Source organism: Micropterus salmoides, unplaced genomic scaffold (assembly GCF_014851395.1).
Source record: "Micropterus salmoides isolate LMB-PRFRI ecotype aquatic unplaced genomic scaffold, ASM1485139v1 Ms_hic_scaffold_15, whole genome shotgun sequence".
Classification (NCBI taxonomy): Eukaryota; Metazoa; Chordata; class Actinopteri; order Centrarchiformes; family Centrarchidae; genus Micropterus; species Micropterus salmoides.
The window spans coordinates 8,013,290-8,037,499 of record NW_024040596.1 but is presented as its reverse complement, the minus strand read 5'-3'; the positions used below and the strand labels follow the sequence as shown (position 1 = coordinate 8,037,499).

The 24,210-nt window shown below is 41.9% G+C and overlaps 1 protein-coding gene across 12 annotated transcripts in view; it reads left to right on the top strand.

Moving 5' to 3' along the window:
• The window catches only part of stxbp5l (syntaxin binding protein 5-like), a 166,543-nt gene that overhangs the window by 133,514 nt on the left and 8,819 nt on the right, over window positions 1-24,210 (top strand). The window contains exons 19-24 of one of the 12 annotated variants that reach the window (XM_038720181.1): window positions 66-134; window positions 1,390-1,455; window positions 10,828-10,932; window positions 14,605-14,658; window positions 17,191-17,370; window positions 23,478-23,579. In XM_038720181.1, the coding sequence (XP_038576109.1) occupies window positions 66-134; window positions 1,390-1,455; window positions 10,828-10,932; window positions 14,605-14,658; window positions 17,191-17,370; window positions 23,478-23,579 (576 nt within the window). The remainder of the gene's footprint in view (window positions 1-65; window positions 135-1,389; window positions 1,456-10,827; window positions 10,933-14,604; window positions 14,659-17,190; window positions 17,371-23,477; window positions 23,580-24,210) is intronic. The other 11 variants (XM_038720183.1, XM_038720185.1, XM_038720182.1 and 8 more) reach the window with 11 other exon arrangements.

Genomic DNA, 24,210 nt, shown 5'->3' with positions numbered 1-24,210 from the left:
CCTCCTCCTCCCACCTTATGGTGACTCTGTGGTCGCTGGTGTGGGCATGTGGGCCTGCCTGACAGAGTTTTGCATGCGCGGCCTGTCTAACTTTTATTCAGATTCAAAGAAAAGGATCCGTACATCCTATCAGAGTAAGTCGGGCCTTCCTGAAGGCTGGGGGACACTGTGTTTGTGTGCGGGGTTGGGCAGTGTTTTGGTGCAACATACTGGGACAACAGGGTTGGTAGAGATGGTTGTCATAGGGACTGGGAAGGGATTATGTGGACTGAAAGCAAAGGGACAAACAGAAGAGATGATTGGAATGAAAGTTGTTTCATATCTGTATTTTGCCATATAAAACAGAAATGCCCTATTCCAGTCATGTCCAACGGTATGTCCTTTGCAGAGAGACGGCCACTCCTTTGAGTCTGTTAAGTAAGGGCAGTTATAAATATTATATGATCCATGTGATGTATATTTTAACCGAAGCATAGATAGTGGGGTGAGTAAAGCCTTGTTCATCCACTGGGCCGAGTTCAACTAAAATGTGTGCTTTTAGTGGATGATTACAAAGGAATTCTTAATTTTATACTACAATAAAGGTTTAATCTGAGTCTCTTTCAATTTCTTGAATCATTTGTAAAGCCAGTGTAAATGATTGAAGGAAAATTTGCATTAAGAAGTTTTGCTGGAAGAGAAATAATTAAATTAATCCAAATGTTTTGAACTGTGACGACTCAGTGAGGCTGTTAATGAAGTCATTATGAACGCGGCTTAAACACCACACATTTGTACCCTAGACTAAAACGAACAGGACATTTAAGAATTTGTGGTGTTTTTTTTAAAAAGGGAGTAGGTATGACGTCTCATTCTGGCCTGTGCGTGGTGCATGTGAGCAGATTTGGTCAGATCCTGATCAAGTTTGTGTTTGTACTGTTTTGTATTTTGATTGTATGTGTTCCTTTGTCATGAGATTTGCACTACATACTGCACTATAGATGCATAATTATGGTCATGCTGACACTATAATGCCATCTAGCAGGAAATTCAAAATAAAAGTTAAATGTATCAAACAGATTGTAGTGCAGGTCACATCTGGTTTCAGCCACTCAAAATGAATCCTAAGAAACATTCACAGTGGAAGGGTAAATAGCATGTGTCAAATATTAGTAAATACCTTGATCCCCATAAAATCACTTCACTTCATCATCTTCACAAATAATGAAATACTGGGAATTGATACAGCTCATCAGAGATGATAAACCAAGGCTTTCTCTGGGTTCTGCGTGGCTGACATCAACCAAGTTGAATTCTGTTAAGTCTGTATGACTAAATAATCTTAAAATAATCTGACGGATCGTTTGTGTTCTACTTTATCTTCCTCTCGGCTGCTATTGGCTGCGGCAGGCCTTACTGAACTCTCTGACAACCAGCAGTCCGTTGACATGGAAAGAAGCAAGTCGCCCACCTCAGGTAACCTGCTGACACGTACACACTATCAGGCCCACCTTCCCTGTTTGGAAATTTATTTTGTGATTAGCACTATGAAGCTTTGCTGGGATGCTTTGTCTTTAAACGTGAGCAATACCTACAGTATGCAGCCTGTGGACACCTCACCTATCCCCTGAGCATCTTCACCTGATGAGTTTGATGTTGTATTATTTCAAAGTTTTGGAAACAGTGCAAGCAGTGCTGAACCCTTCAGTGGAAAGTTGTTGGTGAGAAACGTAATGTATTTATCAGTATGACTGCAGTGTACTGTGGCTCATCTGACGCATTTTGCCACAGCTTTCTGCTGGTTTTCCTTTATTGCAGTGTTGCGTAATAATTAATAATGTTTTCACAAAGGTAAGCAAGATAAAAGACTAAGCTTTTCATTTACACTAGCACTTTCTTTATTTGACTTTCTTGTTTGTCCAACTCTTCCTCTTCTCTTGGACAGATTGATAAGTCCTACTACTGTTATGAAAGACCTAGTGTAGCATAAAAGTAGCTAGCAGCTCATGTTTAGAGAGACACAGGATAAAAAGATGAAGTAAGCAAAGCATAGGGGTGTCCAAAGATCCACTCACATGTTTGCCTTAAACCAATGTTGATACAACGGCCGGCAGCAGTGGTGATAACCTGCACTAGATAACATGTGGCTGTAACCTAATTTTTATGAAATTAAGGCCTAATTATCTGTCTGAGATCAGATCAGAACAGTTCTCACAGCTGGTTAAATATTTATATCATCCATAATATATTATAAAAACATCCTGTGCACTGCAGTCAGTTAAATATTTGCCAGCATGTTGGAGTGAAGCAGTGCTTGACTTGCATTAAATGCTACCTGCTGTATAATGAAATAGACATGCCTCTTTAGAAAGGGATGGTGTGATGATGCATATAATGTAAATGTCCTTAATTTGTAGTTAATGTTATATATATATATATATTATGCTATATATATTATCTTGTCTCCTGCTTTGGGTTTCAGGGTCACACATTGGAGATACAGTACAATGGTAGATATGAAGGTGGTTAGTTTTTTGCAAGAGATAAGCTGCAGTGTGAGAGGACAGTGGCTCATGATGAATATCATAGATCAGAAGATAATGTAAGAGGTCCCTGGGTACTGGGTAAAGGTTGGATGCATTATGAGATTGTTTATAGTTGGCGAGGTCTGTGTGGTTAGAGACAGGGCAGATGAAAAGCAAGTATGTTTATGATTGCAAAGGAAGAAACAGAAGTGCATAATGGAAGGAGCCTAATATCAGCAGGCGCTTCTGTATCTGTCATGGAACAACATTATCTCAGCAAATTCAGAATTTAAAGGTCAAATGGAGAGTGTGTGTAAGCGTGTAAATGTGTACTTCAGACACTGCCAAGCAGGCATGCTGTGTCCTCGAGGCTCTGCGTGCTTATAATGCTTCAGTTTCCAAACAATTTAATTGAACAATTTGGGGAAAAAATCTAATTGCGATTTTTCTGCCAGACATTGCAATTACGATTTTATTTGCGATTTTTTTTATTGAACTTTTGCTAAGTTCAATATTCACTGCCAGTCTATTTTTGACGGAAGCCACGTCAAGCAGCACAGAGCAGTTGAGCCAGGCAGGAAGTCTAACACAGAACGGCACAGAGAAACCAGTCGATTTTCAAAATAAAACACACTTTGCAGACTCCCGATCGACATCAACAATATACACAGTTAAAACAGGCAACAAAAGAAACAATTTAACTACATAGCCTACTTAATCATAGTAGAAGAACAAAATCTAGGACAACTGAACAAATAATCAAAATCTGAACAAGTCAGCAAATCAGACAGGAAAAGCGTTCTTACTCTGAAATGTCCCATGTGGACTTGTAACGCCTGCAGACGGCGTAATGGGCTTACAGAGAGCCGTTATCCGTAGTTGAACCAGACAAAATGACAAATTAACAACACGTTAACAACGTGTAGGCTAAACACTTTGCCACTGCCTTGTAAAATGTACACGCCCTGTGCCCGGTCTGATTGGTGAGTAGGAACATAACAGGAGAAGCACTGAGGAGGTGGGATGTAGCATCATCTTCAGACCCATGGTGGGGAGGAAAGAAGCCCGAGAGAGGAATCACCCGCGACTGAAAGGAGTTGGTGAAGCTATTAAGCATGAATGCAGGATTGGGGCACAGGACAGCTGAGTTACCATCACCCTGAGTCCTGAGACACGACGGAGCCATAGAGAAGGCAACCACATCACTGACCCTCCTGGCCGATGGTAGAGCCACAAGTAAGGCGACCATGGGCGAAAGAAAGTTCAGGTCCGCCGTCTCTTAGTCTCAAAAGGGGCTTGGGTTTGCGTGTGTAAGACCAGCGCCAAATCCTACTGTAGAACAACAGGTCATGTCACCGACCTGTGCCTCTGCACCCCTTTCAGGAAACGCTTCCCCAGGGGGTGAGCATACACCGTTCTGTCACTAAAACCGTCATGACAGACAAGATGGCGGCAGCATAGTTTAACCGTGCTGAACGGCAGATCTCTGTCCACAAGCAGCTGGAGGAACGAAAGCACTCCGGCAGCTGACAGGCCACCGGTTCCAACGCCTGGTTCAAACACCAACGTTGGAACGCCGACCACTTGTACGCGGTCCAGAAGGCACGGGCTCACTCGAACCGGCGGAATAGCATAAGCAGCCAGGTAGGCCACAGGGTGCGTGAAGGCGTCCACCCCCAGCAAGGGGATGACCCGCAGGCTCAGTGAAACCCACAGGGCACATTCAGCGTTTTCCCGGTTGGCAAACAGATCCACTTCTGCCATGTCGAACCGGAGCCAGATCTGGGCCACCAGATAGAGGCGCCACTCATCTGGGCGAGAGCCCCTCCTTGACATGATGTCCGCCCCTCTGTTCAACACGACAGGGATGTAATCCGCTCTGATGGAGAGCAGATGAGTGTGCGCCCACCCAGTCTAAGTAGGCCTCTGCAGCCCTGTTGTCGGTGCGGACCGGCACGTGGTCCCGCAGCAGAGGGGCGAAGTTTCAGATCACCTTCCACACCCTGAGGAGCTCTGGCACGTTTGTGGAGAGGCATGTGGCCCTACCACTTGAGAGAGACAGGTCCCGCCACTGCCCTTAGGGAGGCGTCTGTGAAGACCGAGATACGGGATGTGACCCTGCCCAGGGGAACCCCGACTGACAGAGAGAGGGTCCCGCCAGTAGGCCAGATTCGAACCCACAGACAGAGTAACAGCAATCAGGCGCCGTCTCTGTCTCACCGTGTTGACACACAGGCAGATGAACCACCGCTGCAACCTCCTCATGTGCAGGAGGCCCAGGCGGACCACCACGACCCATGGGGGAGGGGCCCGTCTCAAAGGGCTGGGATGCCGGCCGTGGGGGGGCCAGGCAGGCAGCAACCTCCGTGTTCCGCCAAACAGGAGAGCTTAGCACCTGGCGGGGAGAAGGGAGGGTCATGGGCGCAAACACACGCCGCCATGCAGGAGGGAGCCACTCCCTGTGTGGCGGGCACGTGCGAGTCAATCTGACGGCAAGGCACGGCCATCGGGGGAGCCGAGCCAGTACTCGCTCCACCAGGGCGCTCCGCCGCTCACATCGTGAGAGACCTTCACACACAGTCAGAGGGGTCTGTTTGGTTGTCCTCCCATATGTGGCGGGAGGTGTAGTTGCCCTCGTGGGTCCACTACCATACCGCGGGAGGGAGGCAGAGGCAGACACAGTCACCGCACGAGGTGGGGCAGCCACACCCATGAGCCCATAACCATGCCCCATGCCCCTCTGTTCAACAAGCCACGTGTTGAACAGAGGGGGGGCCAGGCGTAATGTGTGGAGCGGTGATAGGATAACACTATACGCAGGGTTGTGTGTAGTGCTTTTCTGACCGCTTCAAGGGCTCCTTTGACACAGCCTGTGCTTCTGTGAACCAAGGGGGAATCCCTGGACGCACAGAAGGACCGTGCCAATGATTCCGTTATTATGCACAAGCTCACAGCCGGGGACTGCCAGGGGAACGTGCGTAATGTGAATAGCATCACACACTGCCCGGCAGATTTCTTCTTCAGAAAAATATCTGTATATGTGTATATGTTCTGTCCACACAAAGCTAAATGTCAACTGTCGTGGGCTCATACACAGTTTCTGTGCCGCTGGGGGATTCCCACTCATCCGATAGCAACAGGTCGAGGGCTTCGTCAAGAGAGTGGGTGGAACGCCATGCCACCTCATCCTCACCGGCAAAATGATACGCACGTCGCTGCTTCTCTTCGGGACAGAGAAGGTCGCAGAACGAGCAGCGTGAGCCAAGGGTGAGCGCACGGATGCCACACACCCGTACTGATGTAGCGTGGTCCCGCCCCTCTCGGGCCGACTTTGCTCTTCTTTTTCTGACAGGAAATCTTCTGCTCTTCAGACAGCTCAGTGCTGAAGAAAAATGGGAGCGAAGGCCAGGTCTCACCATTGTATATATACAAGGTGCGGACGTAAGAGAGGCCCATGCTTTGGGTGGGCGTAGACAACTTTGCGGAGGGGTAAACCTAATAGTGATAGCCTTAGAGGGCGAAGCCTATACGAAATAGAACAGAATGAATCTGTTACTGCATGACTGTTAAAAACGGGTCAGATGCGCTGTATAATTAGGCTACATTAATCGCCGTCTTCACGATTAGTTAATCTGTTCTTTCTTTCGCAATTTCGATTTAAAATGATTAATCGTTCAGCCCTATTTCTGTCATACTGTGTGACATCCCTTTCTTATCTTTGTCTTGATGGCCAATTTGTGCTTTTCAGATGGCTTTTAAGGAAAAGAAGAACAATTTAGCAGCATTTTCTTGAATCTCCAGAAATAGCACTCGGATCTTTTAAACCTGCCAACAGAAGGAGAATAATTGGACACTCACAACTCTTTGCAATCAAATAATACAAGTTCTAGGAAAATGTTATCCTAAGGGGAACTCAAAATATTTTCTCTTTGAACTAAGCAGAGGTACAGAGGAACAGTGCTAGGACACAGCTGATGTTTGTGTATTAAGACATGAGTAACTGGTGATGAATTCAGCAATTATCCTGAGAAGTATGTGAGCAAATATTCGATTAGTGTGATGTGTTTTACAGGGAATCGAAACTTAGGGGGTTTTTGCCAGCACTAAAGCACTTCATATGCTTCTGAAAAAAAATTATTTGACAGGGTTCAAGCCACCAAGGTACCCGCTTCCCACTTCCCAGCTGGCAATGCACTGGAGAGTTATCCCTGTCATTACAGGTGATAAGCCCACTTGGCTCCATGTTGCTTTTGTGAATAGTCCAAGTCTTTGAATGATTCTCATTCTAGCCCCTCACCTGAAACAATGTCCATGGGAAAAGTCTGTTTTTGACGGAAGCCATGTAAAGCTACATACTGCAGATCGAACCGGGCAGGAATTCAGACACAGAAACAGCCTGCTTGAGCATGGTAGAAGCACAAACATCAAGGACAAATTACCAAGTCAATAAAATCTGAGCAAGTCAGCAAAATCAGGCCAGCAAAACACTCTGCTTCTGAAATGCTCCCTGTGGGTATAAAACCCTACAGAGGACGGAACAAAACCGTGTCGCAGCCGGAACGCAACGCAGCCGTGCCCGGTGGAATCCAGCTGTTAGCCTTCTGCTACCACAGTCCTTACCCAGATCAACAGCTGAAAATAGACAGATAGATGGACCTAGATATAGAAAGTACACTGGGGTTGCACCTAACGATTCTTTTTTAACTGATTAATCTATATTTTTTTGATTAGTCGATTAATGTAACGACTAATTTATTGATTATTCAAAATTATTATTTTATTACTTGATTAATATAAGAATTCATAAATCCTAAATAAATACTAAAAACATATTTAATAATATTTCAATATTAGATTTTATCATCATCCTGAAAACGTGACACATAAAGCACATAATATTAATGTCTTATTTAAAAATGTGTCTAATTCCCTACTCACTTCTGTGTAATGATATTAATAAAAATGACTTGCAATAACCTTAGTTTAGTGCACTGTATAAACAGAACCTGGTTGTGCTGCAGAAAATCTGTCAACAGTAGACTGGTTTATTAAAGTTGAGTCTTGCTTTTCCAGTACTGTACACCTTTGAAGGCTTGGGAAAATATTATTATTTGTAGGTATAGCACATAAGTAAGCATCTTGTTGCCCAGTAGCATAGAAAGACCAATGCACTGTATCCGCAGGGGGGCGAATAGCGTGACTAAACAATGAATCAGAGATTACTCCGTCAGGTCCTGAGCATTCTGCTGCTTCGTGATGGAGGACTGTGCTACAAGCAAGTGAGCAGTGTTTCATCATCTAGCCAAATAAAATGGCTAATTGAATGAAAAGGCAGATATATTTAACCATTAACTTCCTCCTCTTTTTTTGAGGTGGCAGTGATTACGGGCTATACAAATAAACTGGAACTGACTTGACTAGATGTTTCTGCTACAAACCTGTCTGTCTTGCAAGTCCTTGTTAGAGCTCCAAAGTATCTTATTACTCTGTTTTTGAGCAGATTTTACAAACAGTTGGAATAATACTTGACTGCAAATTAAGTTGTGTGTTTGTTGATTAAGATTTTTATCCAGCAAGTACGCTTGTTTACTTTATCAGTATATCCAGACAACACAAATTGGTTGTCTCGCGCTTGAGCTTTGTCTTTTTTAATGCTCTTCTCCCATTTGCACACCCTACAGCCTTGCCTTTGAGTTTCTTAAGGAGAGCATAAAAACTGAATAACAAAACCAGGACAAGATGTTCTTTCCTGTCTCGGCAGAGAGGCTGTCAGCATTGTGATGTGGACTAGGTCATGGTCATTCTGTCCCATTACAGTCCCTGTCATTTGCTAATTAGGGAAACTGAACAAAGGAAGAGTTATGGATAGATGGATAAAAAGCGTAGGGACAGACACAGCACGACGCAGCACGATCAAGTGTCTGATTCACTTTAACATTTACCCAGAGAGGGGGGGGAATAGAGATCGGTAGTTCCATTGAGCTGAGTAGTTTCAGAATTATAATCTGCAATCAAGATGGAAATGCTAACAATGGTTAATATCAAAGCGACCAAAGTAAAAAAAAAAGAAATCTCTATCTATCTATAATCTAATATTAATGCGTGATGTATATTTAAACTGGTTATGGCTGGAGACAAACCAGAAAACACAGGTGTGCTCTGCTTGATAGGCGAAGAGTTCATGGTTTGTTTCCCTTCTGCTGAATATCAACGTCCACCCTTCTCTGTGGTCATTAGAGGCTGTCTGGTTGTCCCTGGCCCACCAGGTGTGTTGTGTCTGTTCAAGGCCATATACAGACTCTGGACAGCTTATTAAGGAAGCCAGCCATTGTCCTGATTCACCCTGTGTGTCAATAACAGGCGTCTCTCTCACCACTCCTTCACACACCTTTCCCTCTCTTTTTCCTGACCTTTTCCTACCTTCCCTTTGTCATTAGGCCCAGTAATTGGCCCTTCTCCTGCCTGAAAGCTGTCTCCCTCCACATTCTCCCCATTGTCTTTTTTTTTTTTTTTTGATGTCCTGACGTCTGTTGTTTTGCTTTGCGGGTGCTGCGTTACATTTCCTCGGGGAGCCTTATGTTACTTGTGGCTATAGTATGTAGTCTTATCTGACCAGACCCAGTTGTGAGATGGACTAACAACCTGACATGCCGGTGATCGGTGGCTGACCCGGCAGGATATATTTAGCGGTGAGCAAGTTGGGGAGAAAGGAAGGAGGAGATGGCTGAAACGGTGTGCCGAACAGATGCCACCTGCTCAGCTCCATGCAACTCAAGGTGGTTTGATGTTAAAATACTCCTACCAACAGTGCTGGTGCACTTTTTATTAGTAGCATCTGTCTAATACACATTAAAACTTATGCATTACATTACTACTTATAAACCAGCATAGGTGTACTGTTTAATAAATTATATACAAATACTGGACATTTTAAGTAAGTCACCGAAAATCACATCAAGTTTTCTATTTGTAATGATTTTGCAGTAATATCTTGATACACAATGATCTACACAGTCACAACTAAAATTGTTGTACATGTATTGCATACACACTCACATGCAACAATGTTATCACTATTATCAAAACTGGGAATGAAGAAATGCATCCTTGAAGCATTTTGTGGTTGCATAAACCTCATACCAACCATACCAAATTTCAAATGTAAACATTGCTGTTTCAGTCAGTATTTGCTCTGCCATGAGGTTTGTCTGAGCCTCGAGACTATTCCTAACACAGGTCAAGCGTCTGTGCTTCAGTGACTCCTTGTTTTTTGGATAAGGCAAGTAAGAGAGCATTGGTGGGAACAGGTTGCAGTTACCAAGAAACTGCATAGGCTGTGTGATGATGTTATTATGAGGATGTCACCATCTCCATCACCATAATCAATAGCTCAATAAGAGTCTCTTCATGTTGAAATCTACTTAAAATGTGTGTATGAGTCTAGCGCTAGTGTTGAGCATCGTCATACTCTGTATCTCAAATGAATGACCTTACTAATGTGATGTTTACTTAGGTTTGAAGTTGCTGCAGTAGGGGTAGGAAGGACGCTTTAAATAAAGTCTACTCTGGCCGTGTCACACCAACAGCCTGTCAGCAGGCTGCGAGTCCTCTGTCAGTGGTCCCACAGCTTTTCAGCCACAGCCTCGGGTGCTGGGTAACAAACATGAACACTGAAAAAAAGAAGAATGTTGGCACTCTGCTTTTGGGTTTGCCAAGTTAGCTCTCCTTTGAGTTTCTATTACGATCGTGGCTGATGACATCTCAACCAACAATTTGTCTTTGTCAAGTATCAGGTGTTTGACTGTGACCTTGAAATGATGAGCTAAATTATTTGTTGTCTGTTTGAAATACATGTATTAAATGTGTTTAAAATCATTGTTGGAACTTAGATGTGTTTGTAGAGTATATTGTGAAGTAAAAAAAAAATGCCTTGGGGCATTAAAAGACACTTCAGGTCACAGTGACGTGTGTAATAAAGCTGTAGGACTGACTGCCTATAAGGAGCCTGTGGAGACAGCAGAAATATTTTGAATTAAAATGAGATGGACACCTGACTTAGAGGTAGACACACTTGACTGGCAGTTGTGGTGTTGTAGTAGTAGTGGTACTGTTGTTGTTTGTGATAGTAATAGTTAAGTTAGTATCATATTGCTGGTGGAATAGTGTTCTCCTTGATTTTCTTATTAACCCTTTTGTTTTCATGACCTCTCAACTGATTTCCTTCCTGTTACCTGCAACCTGTAACCCAGTTCACCCATTGTGTTTGTCTCTCCCGTGCTGCCCTGAAAAGTCTTTGTCTGTTCTGTTGGATCTCCTATTCCAGTTCATTACCCAACCTCCCTTCACAATGACCCACGCGTCCTGCCAGAGCCTGTGGCCAGTCTGAGAGCCAGCCACTGCAGTCCAGTCTTTTACTTACTGGACAATGGTAAGAGGAGGAGGGATATCTCTCGGATCTCAGCCTCTTCGTGGACATGTGCTTGTGGTTTTTCACTGTATGGCAATAATGCAACATTGGGAGGGAGATGCGATAATTGGGGGTTTTTTTTGACAGGTGGTTGGTTCGATGTTGCGCCTTGCATGTTAACTCTGCTTCCACACTGTGAGCAACACTATCAGCAAAACACCAGAGGCGCATTCATACGTTAAACGCCAGAGGCACATTCATACGTTACAGAGCTACAAAAACTGGGATCTTCAGTAAATGCATTTAATTGAATTTGTCTTCTTTGAAAAAAGCAAATTTTTTTTTATAGTCGGTGAACATCAAGAGCAAGCCTTGTTTCCCCAAGGTTCATGAAGAAAAGATCTAATTGGTAGGTGCAAAATGGATGAGAAGTTGATCACAACCATTCAAACCTTCCCAGTTTCACTAAAATTTTAATTAGTAAAATTTGTATAAATTTCTTAAGAAAATTGGTGGGAGAGTTCATCCATTATCAGGGTTGATAGAAAATTTGAAACCAAGGAGCACTGGCTACCAACACGATATGAAATACAAACAATAAACAAAAAATAACAAAATACAATACTGAGACTTTAATATAAAACATATAATTTTTCATGAATAAAAGGTTTTATGTGCATTTCACCTCACAAATGCAATGGGACCCTCTCGCGTCACTATCGGTCACTACAGAATGACCCATCGACCAAGTTGCTTGCAGTGTAAACAAGCTGACAGGGACTGTGTTTCTAGGAGTAGACGCTGCTTTTTCAGTGTGTTCCATGCTTTTGTGTGGATGACTGCTGGTGTTGCATTATCTCTCTGCCCTAGCTGCAGGGGGTAGACATTGTGATGTTTGTTGTATGTGCCAGAGCTGGGCTTTGAACTTGGATCCTACATCATTCTGCAATGCTGCAAGGCAGGCGGGCTTGGGAAGAGGAAGTGGTTGTATTCTAGCTGGGTACTTCTTCTCCTCACTCGTCAGTGCCTCTAGTATCTCATTCTGTGTGCCGTTGATCATTGTGCCTCCACTGGAAACACATGTCTTTGTCTCTAAAAGGCAACGTGCTACTTTCAGGACTGTGGCGCTCGGACTCTCTTTCTCATTGTGTCGTTCTGACTGTGTTTCAATAAATCCACAATCTCACCTTGTTATCATCTTGGCTAACATTCATCACTGTCTCGTTTCTGACTAACTGCATGTGGCTCACTATGTGGCCAGCTGCGGTGCTGATAAATATGACTTCAGCTTGCTTTGTACTTTATCAGTGTTGTGGCCTGATCAAATCAAACTTTAGCCCCATTTGTGACCTCAGCATTCTGTACATTACGATGATTAGGTCACATTAAGTTCCTTATGCAAACCTTAGGGGAAAAGATTTTGTCTGTCAGTTGGTTGGTCGAGTGAAATATTTTGACACCTCTTGGATGGATTACTATAAACTTTGCTATAGGATGAACTTTGGTAACCTTTCATCACCACAATCAGATCAAAATATTAACTTGTCCAGTACTTACTTATTTATGACCATATACCAGCAAAAAGATTTAGCTTTGTGTTTAGTGCTAATCAGAAAATGTTAGCATGCTTAACAAGCTAAACTACAGTGAAACATCACCATGTTAGCATTGTCATTGGGATGAGCATGTTAGTATGCTGAAGTTAACATTTAGCTCTAAGCACCAGCTAACAGAGCAGCTAGCATGTACGCGGATTCTTAGTCTTGTTTACATCTTAATTTAGCCTGGAATGGTCAAATGTTTGCCCCTGAGGAAACCAAATTTAATATATCCACGGCCAGCTTAGATGAAGAGCACAGGGAAGCATATTCTGTATTCTGTGGAAATGTTGGATTTAAACTGTTTCAGCTCTGACAAACATTTCATCATTCCAGGCAGACAGTAGAAATCTGTGATATCACAAAACAATGTTCAAGGTGCAACACTCTGAATAACTGGTAAAAAAAGAATAAACCTTTTTGTGTTTGTGTGGATAACAGTATATGACCAAATCAGGGGGTAACATGTGGACTGCTGAGGTCACAAATGGGGCTAGTCTAACATAAACTGCTGTCATACAAGCTTTTTAATATTGTCACGTAAAAATATCAACAAGAAAATACCAGCTTGGGCTAAAAGTTGCTCCAGCCGTGAAAAGAAAGTACATTCATCATAGTATATACATAAATAATAAACATAAACTTATTACTATTGTCATATTTAGACACAAAATTGTGACGTTGCTCAGCCGACCACAGTTAGCATGAAGATTCAAAGAGTATGTAGTAAAAAGTGGGACCTTGCTGCAAAAACACAGTAATGAATGATAATGCATGCAGTGCCGCTGAGCTTTTAAACAGAGGATCATCAATGTGTAACAGGTTTATTACGGGACCATGTTCTCTGTCATTGTATCCCTAACACTGCACATTTTAAATGGTTGCAGCAGCATCTGGTCACTACAGTTTATTATGAAAAACACACACAGAGCTCATCTATAATCTCATTAGCGACACTAATCCGAAAGGCTTTACTTGTTCCTGGAAAAAATGGAAACAGAAATTCATTGATATGAGAAATTCAGTAAGAGCACAATGACATCCTAATATCCTCTGCAATAAAAGACATTTTACCTCAAAATGACCTTTGATACTGCCCTGCCTACATAGTCCTTCACAGCAAATGAACTTCAAAAATGGAATAAACTGTTATATTACAGTACAGTTGGACCCATATCCTCTGCTGTGGTCTTTTCTTTTGTGGTACTGTATGGCAGAGCTAGTTTTCAAAGGAATCGTCACTGATTCCCTTGACAAATTGTTCAAATCTAAAGTAAGGGGTCAGAATGAAGAATGGAAATTCATGGTCATGCTGTTTTCCTCGTGGTCATGAAATTTATCCAGCGTCATGTAAACACCATCCTGTGTCTTCCACAATCAATTAAATCATTCAACACAACGAAACAATTGCCTTCTTTTTGAGGGGGAAACTGACTCATAACATCTCAAGTTCGACCTTTGCAGTTCTCTATTTACTGCAAAATGCTTGCAAAATGTTTTAAGTTATTTTGTTGCCTCCAGTGTCTGTGATTTGTATTGACACCCTGTGGTGTCACCCCATTTATTTGTGCTTCCATGTCAGATATCCCAGGCCTTAGAAAATCTTACAAGCTGAATTTTATGACATTTGGCAGGGTTAATCAAATTTTAGAAATCTGCACAGAGGGGGACTCAAGTTCCACATCCAGAGTAAATTACATATGCTCTTCTTGCCTTGTTGCAGCCCAACAACACAATGACCATTAGTTGTTATAAATACAATGCTCAGAATGTGGATAAGCAGGGTTTTTTTTTACACTAGCCCAGTGTAGGTATTATTGATCTTGTAGAAATAGCTGGGAACACTGGCCTGGGACAACAATAGAGCATGCATTTTGAAATATGCCTGCGGTGTGCAACTGCACCAATTTGCATGTTCTAGTTCTTTGTTCATTTGAGTGATTTCCATTTTGTTTGGTTTGGGTTTTGTTTAGTTTTTTTGTTTTTCATTGTTTGACTTAGATTACACCAACTTTTATGATTTATTATTTTTTTATTCATTTTTTTTTATTTGAAGGGATTAACTGGTGCTTTGTTTCCTATTCTTTTGTTTCAGTAAAGGGACCCGGCAGAAAGTTAAGTCTGCCAACAGATCTTAAGACTGATCTTGGTACGGTAGGCGAAAGCCAGCAGTTTTCACTTGATTTCCTTTGAGTCATTTAGTTTATTCTTTTTTCATGTTCTCTAGGCTTTTATTTGCTTTAGTAGTTTTTATTCTTACTCAAACTTTCTTCTTTCAGTTTCAGTGTCACTCTCCACTCCTGTTAAACCAGCCCATGAGACTATCCCGCTCAAGTTTTTGTCCATTTTGCCCCTTAATGTATTTTGATTTGATTTAAATCTTCTGTGTTTGTTTCTTCTTCTACATTTTGCAAGTGTTTATAAAGGTGATTTGTAACTCATGCCCATATTTAAAGTTGAGGTTTTCTATCTCTTTATCATGATTGGACCATCTTCTGATTTTACAACCCTTCCTCCATTGACAGCCTTGCTCTACAGTGATTGGATCACTTGCTACTTCTCTCATTGTAACTGGATCATTTCTATCTTAAACAGTCTTCTCCATTTTGACTGGATCATCTGCATTACAGATACTGAGCCTTCCCCCCCATACATCTCTAACTGCTGTACATACACATCACAATCTCAGGTTTCCCTTTGCTCTGCTTCTGCAGTGTCATACACGCTGTCCTCTTTAAAAACTTCTGCTTCTTTAACACAAATGGTGCTGGTGCCTACTTATGTCTCTTGCCTCTTTTAATAACCTTTCTTTATCTGACAGGTATAAAAAAAATGCTTTGATTTTGTCAACCCTGTATTATTTTCAATTGAAAAATTAGTGAAAGTGAGAACATGAACCCAAATTTGAAAGTTCAACTGACAACAGTCTTAAACTGTCTCATCACACATGTAGTCTGATCAAAACTAATTAATCTTTTACCTTGTTCAAAGTTGAACAGTATGAACCTCTTAACAACTGTGAGTTATACCAAAAAAAGATTCTGTTTGTATGCGCGTGTGTGTGTTTATGTGTACGAGTACACTCTTGATGGTCAAGTGCAGTAATCCGTGCGGTGGGTTTGCGTGTGGTTACAGTGCCATTCTCTTTGCTATGTGCAAGTTTCCTGCAGAACATTTCGAGGCAAATGACTGATTTGCTGCATCTCTGGTTGAAATTCACAATATCAAACAAAATTAAGACGGATATACAGTGGTGTCGTCATAAGGTGCTGGTATTTGTTGGCTGCATTGCCTCGGCTCGTCCTGCTGTGAAACTGAGCGAGTGTTGCACGCGGACTGGGTGGCACCCCGGAGTTTTTCATCTTCACTTTGAAATTGAATAATTTGTGCATCAACTGGCTCAGCAGGATAAAGACACATGGTTAGTGCCAAATAATAAGAGGACAGGGACAAGGGGGCACTGTCCAGTGTTTTTACTAATTTGCACATTGCTAATCTTCCTCATGCTTCATCAGTCTCCACATAGGAGAATTTCAGAGAGAGAGGGGAAAGGGAAGACAAAAAAATAGAGACAGCCACATCGTTTTACTGCCACAGGGATGTCATTAAAGAAAAGGTCACTGTTTTATTTACTCGTCTCTCAAGACAAGTGAGAATGAGAGTACTCAGGTGTAGGTATCATGAAGCTGTTAATTACGGCTTGTCTTGGCAGCTTTTTTGTCTTGCCGAATAAACTGCTGGCAACAAAGAACCGCAGAGTGCAAGAAGTCCACACTCCTGCTTTGCTTTCCTTTGTCTCATTAATACAGTTTGGCTCTAAACAAATTATTTTACCCACACACACACAAGCATTGTACATGAAGAAAGGACAAAGCTTCCAACAAACTCAGTCCCTGGGGGGAGGCCATGTAAGGCTACAGTTCCAGAAAATAATAAGTGTTTCCTGTCACCACCATCTGTAGCTGATTATGGGGCCCAACAACTTTTGCATTATAATAAAAAAGGAGATATTAGATTTTTTTAAATATTATTTTCTTCACTTGTACCTTTTTGCCACAGCTAGGTCCTAAAAAGAAAGAATCTGTTTCTCCTGAAAACAAGGTTTTATAACAAAAAAACAAACAAAGTGGAGATGAAAGAAGCCTGTTTTTTCTTTTAATTTTCATATCTCTTTCCTGGCATAGACTGGATGAATCTGCACCCACATTTTGCCTCTGCATTTTGCTCTTTTTTTTCTCCAAGCACCTTTCACCTTTCTTTCTCCTCCCTGCTCATACTTACTTCAAACCACTCTCCAGCTCTTTGTCACTGACTTTCGCTTTCCCTTTCTCCCTCACTACCATCTTTCTTGTTGACAATCAGATTTTCCACATCGGCTTGCTCCTCCTGCACTGCAAAAATACCCATCTAAATAGCTCATGTAGTACAATACTGAGTATTAAGTCTGCACATTGCAACATTTTCAAATAGGGTGAGAAAAAGATAAAATTGCATAATAATTAAGTTGAATTTTCTCCCCTTATTTGAAGATTTCACCTTTGTCTTTATTAAACAAGATTCCCTTGCTCATTATTAGACTGAATGACTCATGAAGATGGATATTGCGGCAGTGGATTAGAATATGTTTGAAAGTTTTATTTCCATCTTTGTATTGTTTGTTAATGCTTTGCCGTTGTTACAGATCATGTCAATGGACATTGCACTAGCCCCACCTCCCAGCCCTGCTCAGCGGGGAAGCCTCGCGTCCCGATGGGTCCCGAGGGGCCACGGCTTACCCGCAGAGGCCCTGGCCGACCGCCCTTCCGCAAGGCCCAGTCCGCTGCTTGCATGGAGATCTCTTTGCCTGTGTCCCACACTGAAGGTGTGTGCTTGTCTTCCCAACTCCCTTCCCTAAACTTCTATAACATACCCTCCCTCCCAACAAGTGCATGCCATCCTCTCGCCCTGGGGTAAGTGGATTAAGGCCTGATACATAATTAACACAAGGCAAGCTTATGCTAATGCAAGTTAGCAGCACAAAAACCTAAATCATGCTTTGGTTGCAGTAGGTTTGGTTCAGTAAAAACATTTCATAATTGACTGTTCACTAAACCCTTCCCCCAAGCAGTGCCCACTCACAGCTTTTGATTTCTCTACATGTTGAAGCGGCATGTAAAGAGCTGTTGTAGGATCAATGCCTAGACTCTTAGGAGCTTGGAGGGTGGTGTCTTTTTTAGCCTTTCCAAAACAAAAAAAAAAACACAAGAGCAAAAGTGTAAGGAATTGATTAAACAGTGTGTGTGCTGCTCTAATGTAAGTTGCAAATGTTAGCGTGACCGCCTAGCTTGCTCACCCTCAGTAGTCAGCTACCCAGTGCATAATTAAGACCCCTTTTACAACATTCTTGTTTTAAAACGAGTCAACTGAAAACAGTAAATGTTAGCCAGAGGCAGCATTTTCAACCAACTAATGGAGCTAATCTTAGCTAATTAGCTAGCTAACTACAGCCGATAAAATCTGTCAGTGACGGCTGTCATTTGAGTCAGACCCATTGTTTCAGACATTACTAAGAATTTTGGGTGTTAAAACTGCCACCGTTATTGTAAACATGCATCTGTGCCATGCGAGAACAGAAAGCTTAGTAAATATGGGATGAAGGACGTAGTGAATGGTCAATTTTGTTAATAACCCCTAAAACATAACTTGAACATTTCAGAAGATGCGTTTCACACAAAGGTGACTGGTGATCAGCAAGCAGTTGCTGGCAGCTATTTACAAGATGAACATGGTGAGTAGTATAACCGTTGAATGTTCACACCAACAGCAAGTACTTGTTAATGTCTAGCTGTTTAGCTGTGTTTGCATTTAGGCACTTTAAACATATAACTCTGCAGCTTGCATTAGCATCACCTTACAACATCTGGACTAAAGGTTCTGCTTATCTTGAATGCAAGAAACAGCCCTTGCATTGTGTCCCTTAATATTGTTGCTTGTGTGGACCATGTCCCAGGCCTGAAGGTTGGTGCAATATTAAGTCTTTTAACAAAGTGTTTTTTACTTCTCCAGTGCATTTCTTTCTTGTTTTTTTTCCTGTGAATCAAAAAGGCCACCTGTTTAACTTTTAAAGCAGCACTGAAGTGTTAGTTTTCTGACTTTTTTTCTCATGTTTTTTTTCTCTTCTCAAAAATTGGTTCTGGGTGTTTTGTTTTTTGTAAATTAGCTAACAGAGCACACATGAGGTTTATGTAGTGTGGCCACACCTCCCAACTTTCTCATAATCCACAAGAGCCGAGGGAAGCATTTCATCTGTCTTTATTTAGTTAATGTTTTTGTGAGTGAGTATTGCAGTTACCAGAAAATGTTTTGTTTGTTTATTTAGTTTTTCAAATAGCCCTTCAGTATGCACACAAAGCAGATGAATAAGTAGTACAAGACGGTCGTACAAGCAATGATTTTCACTCTGGCATTTCGACATTTCATTGACAAATCTGACATTTATTTTCTTCCATTTGAACTCTTTTAATTCACACCTGACATTGACCTGCACCATCTAAAAATATATTGAACAAGTAGGCTGTGTGTGTGTGTGTATGTGTACATGCGCCTTTGTGTGAGATAGAAAGGGAATGTCGTATATAGTATGTTTCAGTGTCTATGTGTGTGCGATGCCAACAGGTGTTTCAGTGCTTTCATAGCTGCTGCTGTATTTCTATATTATTACCTGTAAATCTGAATTAAGCCTCTGAAGGCCTTGATAAAACATATTTTAACATTTAATACATTGGTCCATCCTTGACAATTTGATTACCATTTTTAAAGTAATATGGCTCATATTTTGGGTTGTTGTTATTGGTATGTTTTATACTTCTTACAGAAAATATACCAAGAGATGGTCAACATAAAAACAAAAAATCAGATAAAATAATGTGCTGTCAAGTGAGGGCTTAAAATGACACTCCCAGCAGTGTAATTTTGAAATATTGACTTCAGAACTGACACAGAAAAATGGCCGTCAGGATTGTACATCAACAAATGATTACACAATATGTCTGAAATTTTGCACTTAGTCTGTCACTGCCAGGCGACAGACATCAAGACGCCGGGGCATCTATTGACTTTGAATAAACAACAACCTCCTACTGCGTACCACTCCTTTCATCTTAACAGGACTGCTGACATTCTCTTGTCATATTCGACAAGTTATTTCTCTCTCTCTTGCACTCAGAACTACATATTTTCTTTAAGTGGAAAAGCTACAGCGAAATATCACTCGCCATGTTTGTGAGCTGAACTTAGCTGCATTTTAAGTCTTTACAATGACTGGTATTGTTGGATGGAGAATTTTTGGGTGTGGAGGAAATAAATGTGGGGATTGGAGACAATGGCCAAAGAGACTGCAGGTTTAGGAAGTGGATTATCCATAGAGTCATGTGTATGTAAACTAACATGTGCTTCAGTCAAAGTCTTCATGATCATGAAATTATAGGCTCCACTTTCCACAACACAATGTTGCTGATTTATAAACCTGGTGCCACACCATATGTAAACTCTCATCCCTGGGAAACTCTGGTTGTGCAGGTCACGCACCCACTCTCCAGTCTGTATTTGCTTATAGTCAGGACGTTGTCAGATAAAAGGGAAGTCTCCGTCAGGTCACTACAGGCTAATCTCTCCATGGGACACCCAACACTGTGACAGTTCCCCAAAATGTCACAGTTACTTGCATGTACATCATATAAAAAGTACCACACAGTGGATGCAAATCTTGGCAGTTGAAAATAGGAGCATGTTCCTAAATCACATTCTCCTCATATCTGTGCTGTAAAGTTACAAAGATTTTTATATTTGGGGGGAGGGTTTTAACACAACATGCTGATGCAAAGTATTTATGCTAAATAATAAACAGGGTAGGTGCAGTGACAGTTGACCCTTTTACGCCAATTCTGCAGTTAGATTCACGCTGCCATCTTCATCGACCTCTATTATACAACAGTGACCTGGAGCAGTTTTTCATTAGCATAAGCTGAATGTTTTATTAAAGCCACCGCCTGGGCTACAGCTGCATTATCAGCCAAACTGATGCAGGTGATGGTGGAATCACAGTTGATTTAATGCATCTATAACCTCTGAAACTATCCAGAAGAAACAGACTTCTTGAATATTTTAGCATGACACTTTGAATTACGATTTAACACGGTAGCAGTTTGATATTTAAAGTAACCAAAAGGGAAAATCTATCACACAGGTAGACAGAGATTGATGTACCTGCTAGGCCTTCAGACTTACATGCTGATTGAGTCCTACTGATTGTTTGGGGACCATTAATATCGTCATGGGACCTAGTTACACCAGGTTGTGACAACCTAGATGTCAAATGATTACTAAACCCACAATTTATTCAAAAAGTCAGAATTCAACAGTGAAGACCTTATTTTTATTTGTTAAGAAACAGTGAACTGCAGTGTTTCACTTACAGTACTGTATGCATATCAAAGCTGATATTCTCTGTTGTCCTTAGTTGTTTTGCTGTCTATATAGACCCAATGCAGGAAGTCTATGGTATTTCATTTTACCCTACAAAATCCTCCTGTGTTTCAAAGTTCACAGTTTAACAGATGTGTCTATTCACTCATTTGGATGTCGCTGGGTAAGTCTTTTTTGATCTGGACACAATGTCATCTGACCAAAATGTCAGGTTGGCGCTCATAAAATTACATTATCTGATAGGCCATTTGCTTTGAAGTTGTCTTAGCATGCACCCAACACTTCCGTACTGTGGGGTGTAATGAAGATTGTACCACGTAGATTTGACTGTGAACAGAGCAACATATTTATTGCTGATAAATCTGTCCGTGTTTACGATTCTTTGGCACATTTTTAGTGGATCAATCAGTCCACATGTCCTTCATGAGACTGCGGCACCAGTTGAAGCTGCATCTGCTTATTAATGGTAACATTGCATTCTGATATGGAAAATGAGGAGGTAACTGTTGGATTTCATTTTGTTGCTGTTTTGATTGAATCACTGGATGCGTGAACAGTCCATTTACCCAGCAGACCGTTGCATATTCTCTATCTGTTGCCTACCTTTGGCACTGTTGTTTATCAGTTGCACTGGGTTACCACAGTGAAGAGCCAGCAGGATCACTGGAATAATTAAAGGTCAGCAAGCGGTGCGAGAGATGAGGCCGATGTTAATGAGGCCTGCATGCCAGGCGAGGAGACAGAAGGGAAATGGCAGGGGAAGCCAGACTCACTGTACAGTAAACATTTCCATACCTGCCATCTTGGTTAGGTCGTACAACTATTAGATATTGAGGACAGAATTGTATGATATCATTAAATTTGCCTGCGGACGTGGTCATTAAATTGGCATTGGTTATTTAAGAACAGGAAATTCCATAAGATGGAGTGTGTGTATGTTTTTATCAGTTGATTTGTTTGTTAGTATACAAAGATGAGTTGTTGTTTTCCCCACAGTGTGACCTTACTGGACATTTTCAATTAAGTATGAACCACATATTACAAATCCCATAATATCACAAATTTCACAAGTAAAAGAGGCAGTAATAGAATATATTTTACTGCACCATAGCACAGAGGTGAGGTGACTCACTGACTACCTGGCCAGATGCTTAAGAGGCTTCAAAAGACACTCAAGTCCACACCCACACACACACCTACGTCCCTGTTTGACTGCAAGATAAAAACCAAATGCCGAAACAGAGGTCCTGCCATTTAATAGCTTTGTGATAAAAGATTCCCTGATGAATCCCTGCAACAATTAACAAACTTAACTGGTAAAAAGTTACATTTTGAGGCCAAAGATCACTTATTTTTCCAATTAAGCACACAATTAAATCCTGGAAAACCTGTTAAATACATCTATTTATATGTGTTAATTGGCATCATACTGTCATTGTACACATTGGTGGTACATAGAAGTGAAAAAAGGAGTTCAGCGTACTCTCCAGGTGTCTGTCCTTGTCTCTCTGAACTGTGTGTGGGTGTATGCGCTTGTACCACTGTATAAATCTGGCACTTTGTCTGTCTCAACGCTTCAGATTGTCTGCCTTCCCTTATCACCTGCCTCGCCTGCCTCCAGCTCCCTGTGAGGGCCCCCCAGGAGTCCCTGTGTCCTGTCAAAGTACCACTGTGCCTGACTTTCATTAGCCAGTACCCCACAGGCCCTGTCACACAGCGTAAACACGCCCCAGCGACGCACAGCAAAAACCAAGCTGCTGCTACCCAGACTCACAGCAACAGGCTATTTTGTCTTTGTGGCTGTCAGCGGTATCGTACAGCAGTGTTGTCACGATACCAGAATGGTGACAAAAAAACAAACCCAAATATATCGATACTGCTCTGATAGTGTAAAACAACTTTCCATTCTTGTAGCTTTGTAGCACCTTTTTTTGGAGGAGTTTTCCTGTTAGTTTCATATTTAATTGCTTCTGGATTTGACTGCTTGCGCCAGTTTTGGACCTGCAGCAGTATCACAGACAGCAGGATCAAAATATTGGCTGTCGAGCAACAGTGCTGTACAGTAGTATCTCTTCTCTGAGCACATCGGACTGTATGTAGGGATGCTGTATTAAAGTTACTAACATTAGAAGCGTATAAACTTGCACCTCTTGTGCCAACAGTGTTAAGTTGAGCACGTGCAAACCCTGAAACAGGGTTTAGAGAGGAGATGGATAAGCGAGTAGAGGTTGTGTGGCCACCAGAAACATAGACGAGCAGCCTATGTTTCAGACGCATTCTCTTTCTCTGTATATATTTGAAGCAATCTCTCCACACTCAGTTGCATCTTTCTCTCTTTCCCTTTCTGTCATTCTCTGGTTCTGCTGTTCATCTGTCCGTCTCGTCTGGGTTATTTATATATTTTTTTCTGGCTGTGTTGCTGCACTTTTTGTGTGTGTGTGTGTTTCTTTGGGGTGTGGTGGGTGTGGTTTGTTATATGGGGTTCATGTTGTGGGGAATGAGTAGGTTATGCATCCAGGAGGGCAATGCTTCAGCAGTTACATGGAGTCACTATGTACTCCCACGACGAGCACCACACCACCGCCCCCTACTGCTGGAATGAGAGAGGTAAGGGGGCTTCGGCCACAAAGCTGCTGTCCTGCTGATTATTATACATCCGTCCCTCCGTCCGTCCGTCAGTCAGTATGTCAGTCCGTCCTGTGGCCCTGTTTCGTCTAAAACATGCCTAGAAGTGCTTGCTCTTGTCCCAAGGTGTAGGGAGTCGGGTGATGCAATCTTTACAGCAGTGCATAGTTTTGGCATACAGCAAACTGTAACATCCCGCAAACCACCCATAAATAGTGGATGTATTTTCTTAGGTCTGTTTGAATTTTGGTTCTCATAGTGCCTTGAAATGTTACTGAAAATTGCATTCATTGAACATCTGTCAGAATTTTCTTAATTTTAGCCTGACACGTGTACGCTGGGCTTTGCACCCATCTGTAGTTTGTTGTTACATAAAGTCTGCACTCTGTGTACCACTGGGCCGGGAATGCAGTACTGCACATTGCCGGGCTCTGAATAATTCAGAAATGCAGCAATACAGAAATACATTTATGATGGAGGATTTAAGTACACAATGGAGGACCTGAATGGGTAACACTCAAACGGAGTCAAAGGAGGGTTTGAGTTTGAGAACTGCCGGAGCGTATGTGAGTGTCTGTCTGTAAATGCAGTGTTTCTGGCCACTACATAAAAA